The following is a 13,406-nucleotide window of genomic DNA, read 5'->3' on the forward strand; positions in this document are numbered from 1 at the left end:
ACTAATATAACTAGCTAAAGTATGTTAGTGCCTATCATAAACCAATTAGGTTGTCTAAGTATCAATTCTGCAGACCCCTGTTATGGAGTTCTTTAGTAAGCAAAACCACTGTGAATATTAATGATAGGCATTAGCATGAAAATTTTACTCCTGAAGAAAAAAATAGGGAGCTCTTATGTTAATCTTATATCACTCTTCTACAAGAAACAAATTTTTATCCTTCTTATTTGATGTTGTCATTTGTTGATTCCCTCACAGTTGATCACAAACAGTAACTGTTTGTAATGTCCTACATTAGGCCATCAGAGTGGCTTTAAACATAGATGGGAAAGAAGAATGAAACCTATATGCTTCACAGAGATGTTTAAGTAGACCATACTTAAACGTATGGTCTTTTAGATAAAATGAAATTGATGCATGTGTCCTACCTCAGTGAAATGTCTTTCTCAAAGAAGTTAAATCTCACTCATACCACTACCAAAGGAAATAGTTTAAGTGAAAACACATCTTTAACATTATTTATTCATAATTACCTTATGAAAAACATTTGAACATATTTAAAAATATTTCTATACATATTCTTTTGGAATGTTCCCTAGCCTGTCATACATGGTAACAGATCAAATGGTCAACAAAAATCATCTGTGGTAATACTTGAAAATTTTTAACTTGAATTGGACACACACACAAGAAAAGGAGTTATCCATATATGATGGCATAATCTTATAACATTCAGAGGCTGAGGCAGGAGGATCATAAATTCAAGGCCAGTTCTGGCTATATGGCAAGACATTCTTTAAAAGCACAGATAGTCTACGGCCCATAGTCCATAATACCAAAGGCATTTGCCAGCTGGGGCTGTAACTCAGGGTGTAGACTGGTGGGCTAGTGTGCAGGAAGCCCTGGGTTAGAGCACCACACATATGCACAGTTGGGAAGTGGAAGCAGGAAAATAAGTTTAAGTTCATCTTGGCTTTGTAACATATTCAAGACCAGCTTAGACTCTATCTAAAAGAGAATCAGATTTGCATAATGCCCCAGTATACTCCACCCCCTTCTTTCCTCCCTTCCTCCTCCCCCTTTCTTCTCACTATGTATAAAGTATTTACTCTGTTTTTTTATTATTCTGTTCTATTTTATTTTAAACTGTTCCTGGAGACCCATTCAGCCAATTTCATAATCCTCTAATGGGCTGAAAATCAAGATTTTGAGACATCGGCCTAAACAATCACATGAATTATGATTAAACGGCACCGTGAGTATAAGATAATATTTATAGCAAGTAAAAAATAGTGTATGTAGCACATTTGTGACAACTGAAGTTTAGCTGGTAATTGTATCTTAATTCTACAAGAGTATACATATAAACTAAGAATATTTAGAGTATTTTCATAGACTTATAACTTAAACATCTAAGGGAATATATTTCTAAGAAGATAAATCAACGCTATCACATTACTTTGGAATTCAAACATTTCATGAATGCTCCAGTCCCTCGTGATCATAGGGATAATCATTTCCCACTTCTAGGACCCAGTGTTTGCAAGAAGAAAAATACTGAGCCAATTGTGTCAACCCTTGTTACACTCACACCCTCAGGAACCAATTAGATGGCCTTGTTCCTTCTTTGTGGAATGAGAAGTTGTTCCTGTTAATCTCTGCAAAACTAGTAACTTTGTGTGTCTTACTATTAGACTGCTCCCCTCACAGTTAGATGATTAAACAAATCCTTCACAGTTGACATGGCAGTCACAGAAATAAAGCCAGCCAGGGCACCCTGGTACAAGACCAGGGGCTGGAAGTACAGATCCCTGCTCTCCTCTCCAGATGGGGCACAACAAGGGGGAAAATGATGTGATGTTTTGAGTCTTGCTTTTTGTTTTTTTTAACATGTGTTTGGAACATTTTAAGTTGGGTGTGAGCATGCAGGGCAACTTTGGCAACATAGTTAGGCCCTACCTAAAAGAAGAAAGAATGAAAGATATACAAAGACAAATGTGGGATAGAAGTTAAGTAGGAATAGAGAGAAAAAAAATTTTAAGTTTATGAGTCCTGCTTAGGTTTTGGAATCTAAAACAATAATAATAGTCCTGACCTACATCCCTCCGCCTCCACCTCCTTTTCACAGAACAAGCAGCTGGGCGCTCCTCCCAGCGTTTTCCAGGTTATTGTGTCTGCTGCTGTGAGAAGCCTGCTCTAAAAGCATCTCTAGGCTCCAAGCATTCCAGAGTCACTTTCTACTTGTTTGTGACTCTTGCAATGTGAGAAAGAAGGAAACAAACAACAAATATTCTTCCTATTTACATCGGAATAATATAGAAGCATTGGGTGCCAGATAGCCCAAGCCCTCCATAACACCTGCCATTTGTTAAATACTACTGTATGGGGGTGTCAGGGTGGGCAAGAGGGAATAGGAAGAGATGCCATCAATGGTATTAAGTGCAGGAGTCTATCCACATTTAACAAAGGCATCTCCTCACATGCTCACTGCAGTGCTAGGTCTAAGTCTTTATCAATATTACTCCAAAATTCCCAGTTTTCTCATTTCATCTGGATTGAACTTCTTCAATTGCCTTTCTTTATTTCTTTTTCTTATGTATTTATTTTTGTTTTGTTTCTGGTTTTTTGTTTGTTTGTTTGTTTCAAAACAGGATTTCTCTGTGTAGTACTGGCTGTACTGGAACTTTCTCTGTAGACTACACCATCCTTCAAATTATAATGATACACCTGCCTCTGCCTCCCAAGTGCTGGGATTAAAGGTGTGTGCCACCACTGCTCAGCTCTTCAACTGCCTTTATTTTCACTAGTATTATTATATTTCCTGTTTGCGTTTATAAGAGAATGGATCGGGAAGTACAGCATTGGCATGCCCCTCCTCACCCCTTATCTTTTCCCTGTTCTTAGCATCATGTATCAGCGTAGTACAGTTTTGTTTTGTTTTACAAAGGAGGAAGCTTACTAACAGCAGAAGAGCACAGTTCACAGGGAAACTCATTCTGAATTATAAGGTTCTACCTCTTCTTGCCATGTGTGTGTGTGTCTACATTTATCCATCATTACAGTGTCACTCACAGATTATATTATAGTGCCATTACCTTACAAATCCCAGGCACCTCTTCCTTACTACCTCCACCTACCCTACCCCTGCAATCACTTCTCTTCCTAGTTTCCATGGTTTGGGCTATTCCTCAATTATGTGCCATTTAGTATTTTCAGATTGGCTTTTTTCAATTAGTAATGAGTTCCATTTCCTCCATATCTTCCCACCATTTTCATTGGTGAAGAATATTCCACTAGATGATGTGACATGGTATTGAGGGCATGTTGGTTGTTTCCAAGCTTTACCAGCTGTGCTGTAAATACCTGCATGCAGATTTTCACATGGGCATTAAGTATCAAGGTCACTTGGAAAATGGAAAAGTTCTACAAATGAGAGATTGTGTGAGATAATCTTGTGTGTGACTTTGTAAGAACCTGCTAGATTGCTTCACAGTGATTGGATTGATTTGCATATTGCCACATCCACACAAACTTTTGGTGCTAGCAATATTCGGAGTTCAGCTGTTCCAAGCAATTTATAGTAGCACCTCATTATTTAAATTTTAATTCCTAATACATGGTATTGAATGTCTTCTCATATGCTTGTATCTTCTTTGAGGCAGTATCTATTCAGATACTTTGCCCAATTTTAATGGGTTTTGGCTTATAGTTCTTATTATATATTATATAAATATAACACGATTATAAAATAACCTATGGTAATATAATATTACATATAATAACACTAGAGTATATAACATTGGTATACATGATTATTTTTCAATTTTTGAATTAGAAGAATTGCTTATTTTATCTTTCCAATTGGATGTACTAGGAAGCTCAAATCATGGAGCTCACCCCAGCCACTCAATGTTCTCTGACTCTACTCACTGGTACCTGCTTTGGCTCTCAACACAGCCATTTGGAATGCTTACTTCTAGATCTACCAGTAGATTCTTATATGTTGCCAATGTCCTTTTATTCCTTCCCAACTCCAGTCCCTCCTCTGTCTATAACCTTAGCACTAATTTGGATCCTAATTTTATTTTTTTCACGCTGCCTTGTTTGTGATTATATGAGTGGTAAGTTGAAAGTATATCATTTCCAAGTTTTGACTTGACCCAATAATCAACAATGTATTCTTTAAATTATTAACTATAGTCTTAAACCTACTAGGTGTATATGACATACTTTTTCTTAATTTTATTATATTTATATTATTTAAAACAACTTTTAAATTTAAATATATTTTGATCATGTTTTATTTCCCCTCCCCCATGTCCTTTCAGATCCTCTGCTTCTCTCTACCTACCCTACTTTATGTTCTTTCAAAAAAAATATATATCAAACCCCCTCCAAACCAAGAAAAAAATAACACCACATCCAAAATGGAAACAGAGCAAAACAAACAAATAAATTACCAAACTATATCTAATAAAAGCACACAAATAACATGGAGGTCATTATATGTTGTCAACTATATGAGGTCTGTCCTAAAGTTCTTCATATACCCAGTGCCACTCTATTAAAGAAAACTGATTCTCCCTCTTTCAGCAGGTGTAACTCAGTTGTTAACCTTTACCCTAGTAGCTAGGTTTTCATTCATTCATTTTGAAACATAAAACGTGATAAGATAAAAAAAAACTATCACATCAAAATTGAACAAGACAAGACAAACCGACAGTAGGAAAAGAACCCTGAGACATAGATAGTGGATTTCTACTACAGGTAAGCTCTGAATTCAGGGAGAGGCCAGGATAATGGAGTCAGTATAGTGTGTCACTCATATAACTTAGAGCTGCTGGAAAGATTTTGACGCTAAAGCTGGACATGCTAGCACACATCAATAACTCCAGCATTTGGAAGGCTGAGAATGAAAGATGATGAGTTCAAGGCTAACCTGAGCTACACAGAAAATTCTGTGAAAAATGAAAAGATGGGGGAGAAAAAGGAGGGAAAAATGGAAGGAGAGAGAAAAGGAGCGGTAAAGGAAGAGAAAGAGAGGGAAGAGAGGGGAATGGAGAAAAAGAAGAGGGAGCAGTAAAAGAAGGGAAGAGAGGGGGAGAGAAAGAATAAAGTGTCTGGCTTTCAATAACTTCCCACTCCATTTCCTATTTTAAATATTATATTATAAGTATGTCACATATTAATATCACTATATACTAACATCAAAACATTATAATTACTGAATTAATATAACTACATAATTAAATTATGTGAATGAAGTATTCAGGTAATAAGGTAATTGATCTGCATAGACATAGAGATTTCATATTATTGTATCTGTCAAGATAGGCTTGTATTCAAACATATTTTAGCAGCAGTCATTAGTATAGGTCAAAGTACACACTTTGGTTAGTAGGAATTTTCTTACATTTTTTGAAAATAAAAATCAAATACTTTAGAGGTCTCCTGACAAAATAGATCATTCCCATGTCTGTCCCTTCTGTGATGTATGTCTCTGTAAGAAGATGCTTGTAGCTACTTCTGTTTCTTATTCACACAATACTTATAGCTCATCTCTAAATTCGTAAAAAAAAAAAAAAAATCTATTAGTTTCTAGCAATGACATACATAGAATGACTGCAATTCTCATCAGGAATAAAAATTTGTGTTCCAGCCAGCATTAACTACTTCTCTGGCCTCTTTGATTTAACCAAAGGAAGGAGAGGACAGAACAAAAATTATTTGAAATCTTGTTACTTCAAGAAGTCAGGGCCAGCTCAATAAATTACAGAAAAACTCATGTGTCGGTAAAAACTAAAACCTGCTCAGGTCTGCTTGATATGTTTTCCATGTGTGACTAAAATTTCTGGAAATGCACTAAAAGGCCAGAAAGGATGAAATGTCTGTGGTTTCTTAGTCATTTTTCACATATTTGGAAAGTTCAATGTGATAATTTAACAACCTTTATTTTCTTCAGCATTCTGCTTTGTAGACATAACAAAGCTATGAAAGAAATCTGATGATTGTAAAACGGCCCCCAGAAAAGGAAACATACTCATCTGGTTGATTACAAACACACCAGAGACAAGGTGGCTGACTGTCCTCTCTCTGTTCCCTGCAGCCTGGATGACATATTGATCGGGGCTCCTCTCTTTATGGACCGTGAATTTGAAAGTAACCCAAGAGAAGTAGGGCAGGTCTACCTGTACCTACAAGTGAGCGCCCTCCTCTTCCAAGACCCACAGGTCCTCACGGGCACAGAGACTTTTGGGCGATTCGGTAGCTCTGTGGCCCACTTGGGGGACTTGAACCAGGATGGCTACAACGGTAATCTAGAGTAATGTGTGGGCCTCTCTCACATCTTAAGGCAATGTTACTGTGTCAAGAAGAAACCATGGCCATTTATTTAAAGGATTCTTAGTGGTGGGTGCTGGTTATTATTATTAACTCTTAGCAAATTCCAAACAAATTCTCAAGGCAAATTTAAGTTTGTATGTTTTGATTAATTAAGATATTGCACAGAGATTTTGTCACATATGATCTCTCAATGGTGACTTGAGAGCTATAGAAAATCGCCACGAATAGAGATAAATACATCTTGATATATTAGCAAGTATATTACTATATTCTGATGAAACTACACAAGTTATGCCTGTTATAGTGGCTCATTCTTGGTCAGTAAATGTCATTGCAAAGTAATAGTGTTAAAGCATTAATTAGGGAATGCGATTCTTTAAGTAAGGAATTCATAGAGGCTTTCTAAATACCATCTCAGAAAATACTGCATGTTCACACCAAAATTTGCAAACATTTTCAGGACATGTAAGTGAAGAACCAAAGTACAGTGTGTTTATCATTCAAAGAAAAAGCTATAAGAGGAATTTTCTGGACTTAACTACCATAGGGAGGATTCCCATCAGAGGGATATTCACAGGCACTAGTACCAAGTACTTCAGAATTTCTTTGAAAAAATTTTCAGCAACTAGTAATTGTTAGAGTCCTACAAACATAAATGCTTAGGTCAAAGGTACAGGCCAGTAATAGAGCACTTGTCTAACCTGTGGGAGAAAACCAAGTGCATATTAGATGCTGTGTTCTGGAATAATAAAAAAGACAAATTCTCCTTGAAATAACTTTGCTTGTTGCTTTCTAAAACTGCTCTCCCAGGGAATGCATGATGCCGAATTATGTGAGTTGTCTTTTTCATCCTATTTTCCACTGTCTTTCCCCTTAAACCAATTCTGATGGTCTTTTAAAAATAAATACATTTTATTTAAGTTAGAAACAATCTTATTTTACATATCAATCCCAGTTCCCTCTCCCTCTCACCCTTCCATGTCCCCCACCAATTCCCCTATCCATTCCCCAGGGAGGGTGAGGCCTTCCATGAGGGATCATCAAAATCTGTCAAGTCATTTGGGGTACATCCTAGGCCCTCCCCCATGTATTTAGGCTAAGGGAATATCCCTCCATGGGAAATGGACTCCCGAAGTCCATTCGTGCACTAAATATATCCTGATTCCACTGCCAGAGGCCCCATAGACTTCCCAGTCCTCCGAGCTGACACCCATGTTCAGGGTCCTGGTTTGGTCCTATGTTGGTTCCCCAGCTATCAGTCTGGGATCCATGAGCTCCCGCTTGCTCAGGTGACCTGTTTCTGTGGGTTTTCCCAGCCCCTTGTTCATCATTCCTCCCTCTTTGAACTGGATTCCAGGAGTTTGGCTCAGTGAAGCTAAGAGAGTATCTTGGGCTCTGAGCCTTGGGCAGGTCAGTGAAAGTAGATTTATAATCTTCTTCATTACATTCAGTGAGACATTTCACCAACAAATGAGACACCTTCTCATTTGGTAAACTTGCTGTTTGGGGACTTCTTTTTAAACTGCAGCGGTTTCTATTCAATATCCAAGGCCATCCTGATGTTTTATATTTGAGTGAGAGTTGTGTAATATGGCTTCTGTCTGGGTTTCCTAATACCCTTAATTATAAAATGGGCTCTTTCAGTTCATTAGATTGGGGAACTATTAAATAGACCATTCCTTGGGAATGGATCTTTTGATTTTAATTTTTGAAAGAAGAAACTCCTAAAACTGTACCTTACCTGGTCTACCAGCCTCCTGATGTACAGTAGAGCCTGGCTGTACCTCTCAATCATTGAGGGCCCATGTAGAGAGTGTTCTGCCTTCTCTGCTACTCAGTTACCCTCCTTCCATCTCTGGGCTTTTGGAAGGTAGCTACATCTCTGGGATGAATGGCTCTTCCTTTAATTGTTACATACTTGGCTTCTTCTTGACCATAGATTTCAGTTTCTATGCTAGCTAGCCACAGTGACACTTTGTCTGACCACAGCAGTCTCTCCACTGTATTTGTAAAAACATTTTCTGAACCATTTATTGATTTCAGCATTTCCTTAATTGTGTCTGTATTAAAAGTATCCATTACCTTCTCCCCAAAACACAAACTTTCCAAACACAGGGACTTCCAAACACAGTGTCTCACTGGCTTCTCATTTGCTATATGCTGTACCTAGTGTACTCTAAGCAGACACTCATCATGCTCATAAAAGGCAATGGTACTTCTTTGTAGTTACAGTACTCCAGAATCCTCTAGAAAATGTAACAAGCCATTTGGGCTTTGTGATGCTGCCTTTAGAGCATGCTTAATTTTTTTTCTAAACTTTCCTTTGTTCTCTGTAGACATTGCCATCGGAGTGCCCTTTGCAGGCAAAGATCAAAGAGGTAAAGTGCTCATTTACAATGGGAACCCAAAAGGTTTACACACCAAGCCTTCCCAAGTTCTGCAGGGAATATGGGAGTCACAGACCATCCCTTCTGGATTTGGCTTTTCTCTAAGAGGAGACGCAGACATAGACAAGAATGATTACCCAGGTAAGGTTCGCTGTCTTTTCCCACATGAGTACTTGCTTCCTGGCAAGAGTCCATTCTCTGGGAAATACATTATTCATAAGCATTTTGCTCATAAAAGATGAAGGTCAAGTTTAACATGGCACAGCTTTTTTTGGTATGATTCCAGAGTGACTTTCACAAGCATTTAAGACCAAACAAACAGTCCCTTTATAGTCAAGAGACAATGCTAGAAAGCCAAAATGGTTTTAAAAGCTACCTTGGACATAAGTTTGTCAACTGTGCAACTTAAGTTTTCATTGAAACCCCAAAGTGATGTAGCCTCTATTGACATTCATCTGGCCTCAGACACCTGCCTAATGCAATTTATTTTAACCTGTTATTCCCTTTTAAGCTCAGTTACCATTAATCAGTTCATAACCTCAATATTTTTTTGTTGTTAAGTTGCATGTTTTCAGAGTGTATTTTCCAGCCATATTTCTGGCCTTTCCAAAGACAGATTGACCATTTTAAAGTAGGGAAAGAAAGAAATAGTTCATGATAGAAAACATAAGCTCTTCTTGATTGCCCTTTTCATAATGAGGATAAATAGCAATCCATACAGCAAAACAGATAATTCATATTTTGCAGGCACCAAAAAAATATGTGTTTGTCTTAAAGGATAAGGTTGGCAATCAGAACAATTCATGGAGAGCATTAGATTTATTGGTTTCATGGTTCATTGATCATTTGCTTCCTTTACAATAGTTTTAATAACACTTAGAAACTGTTAATGTACAATTATATTTATTAAAGCCTATGTCTACCATTCTCTCCCCTAATTGGGAATTTTCTATCTATAGTATGCTCTCTGGTTTGGGGAAGAAGTTCAGTAGGCTGACTGTGTAAAACACATTTCCTTAAATTCAATTATTTGGCTTTTGTTTACCCTCTGAGATTAGGCAAAACAAGATAACAACATATTCTTACAAAATTTCCAGAAACCTTCCATGGCCCCAATAGAGCTGTAAGTAACAGTGGGCTGAGAGAGGACTAGGACCATGCTGTATGTTAATGCTACCCATGGTAATGCCAAAAAGTGTAGATAAATTTGTTTTCTTAAGCTATGCAATACTAATGGTTAAAGTTTGATGGGGTGAGGGTGTCTCCTACATAGTTTATTCTAGCTTGACTAATTAAAAATTCAGGATATGTCAAGGTGATTAATGAAATCCAACTCTTGTGTTGAAACTTCAATTTATTAAGAAAGTTATGGCTATCCATTATGTCTGTCATAAACATCCTTTGCCCATGGTAGTAACAGAGAACTAGACAGACAGAATGGCTGGGCTTTCTAAAGGGCAAGTAAGTAGAGGATATGTCAATCAAACAGCCTGTGGAGGTTGAACGAGGGCCAAAATGAGGTTAACACAAAACAACTTTCTTATCAGATTATATTCCTTCCAAATGAGCAAGACAGGGAGGAGGGTAAAATAAGTTAAGAGCCTTCCCCAGGTCTGTCTTCACAAGCTCTCAGCATGCAGCCATGGATGGGCTTCACATTACATCTGGATGAGCTGTGGGGTAATGGGATTTGGATTAGATACAGAATCCAAATATAGTAGATTTTCCAGGTATTTACTGAGCATGCTTATAAAAGCTGAAGGCATGGTATGCCTTAGATGCTTTGATCTGTCAACTCTGGGAGGTGCTAAGGGATTTGAGTTTTGAACCCAGCACTCTACTTTCCAAAATATGTTCCAGAGTCTTGGTTGCCACACCTGTAGCAAAGGTGTATGCTTTTCCTACTTGAAAAGAACCTTTATCCAAACTTGCATATTCAACTTCTCCTCACATTGATATCAAACTAAGCAGCGGTTCTCTTTTCCAGATTGTTCTTTTGTTGTTGCTACCAATGTAAGGTATGAATGAACCACAGACTACTGTCTCATCTGGGAGAGCTGAGTGAGGAAGGCACATTGAAAATTATTTTATTTTATAGGCACCAGTCTATAATTATTAGAAAACATCTGTGTACTCAAATTAGTGTTTTTCCAAGTATCATTTAAAATACACTATCAAAATTAAAAGTCAAAATGCATTAACCTGGCTTAGGCAATTAAAGGGATATTTATATTAAGTTAAAGGATTATCTCAAGTTGTCCTCTAACATCTACATGTGTGCTAACACACGCGCACGCACACACACACACACACGCACACACACACACACTCACACACACACAGAGAGAGAGAGACAGAGAGAGACAGAGACAGAGAGAGAGAGAATGACCCTTTAAAGAGAATGATCTCAAGACAACACAAAGGCAGAAACTCACCAGTCCTCTAGAATGTAGTATCTTCACTCACCTCTGCTTTCTCCTCCCTCTCCTCTCCTGATTTCCTCTCTGTCCTGTCCTCTTTTCTCCTCTTCCCTACCATTTTGTCCTCTCCTCCACCTTCCTTTCCTCCCTCCCTTCCTCCCTTTCTTTCATCTGTCTCCCTCCCTCACTGGCATGTCTTCCTCCCTCTCATTCTTCTAGCTTCCCTCTTCTCTTCTCCTCTTTGTTCCCCTCCACCCCTCTGTCCTTTCTCCTGCCCTCTTCTCCTCCCATCCTTTCCTCCTTCCTCTTCTCCTTCACTTCATCCCCATGTCCTCTCTCCTTTCCTTTCCTCTCTCCTCCATTTGCTACCATCCTCTTTATATCTCATGTTCCCCTCTCTCCCCCTATCCCTATATATCACCTCTCTTCTTCTTCCATCCCTCCTTATCACCTCCTGTTATCGTCCTATCCTACACTTTCCTTCCCTCCCTTCACTGTGGTCCCCTGTCTCTCTAGACCAAATTTCTCTATACACGGGATGAGCTGTTTCCACTCCCAACTCCAGAGATGACATATTCCACTCGAACACACTTGAAGTCTGCATCTCATCTTAATCCACTGGGACTTGGACAGACTCTGAGACAAAGCGTGAGATTTTCCAAAATAGACAAGAATTGACTTGTAGATTATGCAGGCATCCCAATAAACATCCAGTATGGCAAACTTACCCAAGTCAATAAAACAAAAATGACCCCAGAGAATAATAATGATAACAAGAAATGATAAAAACAATAAAAGGAAAATACTACTTGAAATGGAATACTGATTTTAAATTCCTCAGCCTTGTTTTTATGTTGGTTACTTTAGTTTAGAGGCTTAGAAGAAAGATACGTAAGACACTTCATTCTGTCAAATAGTATGTGTTTGGCTCTGCTATGGACTATGCACTGTGTTGTGGCTAAATAAGCTGCTGCCTTCCCAAACTTAAAATTGTAGGCAATGCTTACAGCAAGGCCAGAGATTGATGTAATTGGTAAAGTGAAGCTCATTCTTATTTGGTGGCTGCTCCTGGCTGTTTATAGAGGACCTCTAGGTTGATCTCATATGAGGACTGAGTATTTAACAGCCATGTAGGGAAGGCAGTGAGGGGAACATGACTTCCTGAAACAGCTCAGAGGCATCCAGATTTGCTGGCAAATCACAGGGCAGAAGACAAAGAGAGAAGCACACTGACAAGCCATTCAGGCAGTCCTCTTCAGTGATGGGAAAAGGGCAGCACTGATGTTTTACACTAGCTTCAATGAGGGAATTGGATAGATGGGGGGCATGATATAGTTCAGTGGAAGATGAGAGGTACCTCTATCTTGTTTGTGACAATATGGTCATGAAAATAGATGGAGAGCATCTTGGTAGGTGAGTAACTGTTATATGCACTGGGTAAGGGGAGGATGGATTTTTGGATGTGCTTCCAGTTTACAGACTTTAGCAACTAGCTACATGGTGATATCATTCCATTAGTTCAAACAGTAAATTCTGAGGAGTTCCAGAGTTATGGCAGAGGTGATGATTTTTTAAACATTGTGTGGCTGGGAGGACTTTGGCCATCCAGGGACAATACATGGTAGGGGTGTGGTACGTTGGGAGCATGGAGCTTACCTAAGGCAGCAGGCCCAGAGCACACCTGCTGTGTGATGTACCAATCAGAGGGGCAATTCAGACACAGTAAGATTTCACATCTGTAAATTACCATATAGAGTCCTGCTAAAGAACCTTCTTAACTTGCTGAACATCTATTACTCAGTCCTACCAAATTAGACAGTTTTCATGCTAGGATGTCAGGAAACCCATTGTGTATTTTTCGTATTTCTGTTCTCTCTCTCTCTCTCTCTCTCTCTCTCTCTCTTTCTCTTTCTCTCTCCTCTCCCTCCTCCTGTATTGTGGTGTGTGTGTGTGCGCGTGTGCACGCACACGCCACACACACACACACACACACACACACACACACTCACTCACATATTTATGTGGAGACCAGAGTAAGATGTCAGGTGTTTTCCTTGTCTCTGTTTTATTGCCTTGAGACAGGGTCTCATTAAACTGGAAGCTGGTTGCTTTTACTAGGATGGGAGTTCTTAGGATCCATCTGTATCCAGCCCACAATGCTGGGGATTATACATACATACATACATACATACATACATACATACATACATACATGATCATGCCCAGGATTTTTCTTCTTTTTCATCTGGGTATTGAG

At 38.6% G+C, this 13,406-nt stretch overlaps 1 protein-coding gene across 1 annotated transcript in view; it reads left to right on the forward strand.

Moving 5' to 3' along the window:
• The window catches only part of Itga8 (integrin subunit alpha 8), a 169,399-nt gene that overhangs the window by 55,756 nt on the left and 100,237 nt on the right, over window positions 1–13,406 (forward strand). The window contains 2 exon segments of the mRNA XM_051205834.1: window positions 6,107–6,312; window positions 8,679–8,870. Coding sequence (XP_051061791.1) covers window positions 6,107–6,312; window positions 8,679–8,870 — 398 coding nt within the window.

This window comes from Phodopus roborovskii, unplaced genomic scaffold (assembly GCF_943737965.1).
Source record: "Phodopus roborovskii unplaced genomic scaffold, PHOROB, whole genome shotgun sequence".
Taxonomy (NCBI): Eukaryota; Metazoa; Chordata; class Mammalia; order Rodentia; family Cricetidae; genus Phodopus; species Phodopus roborovskii.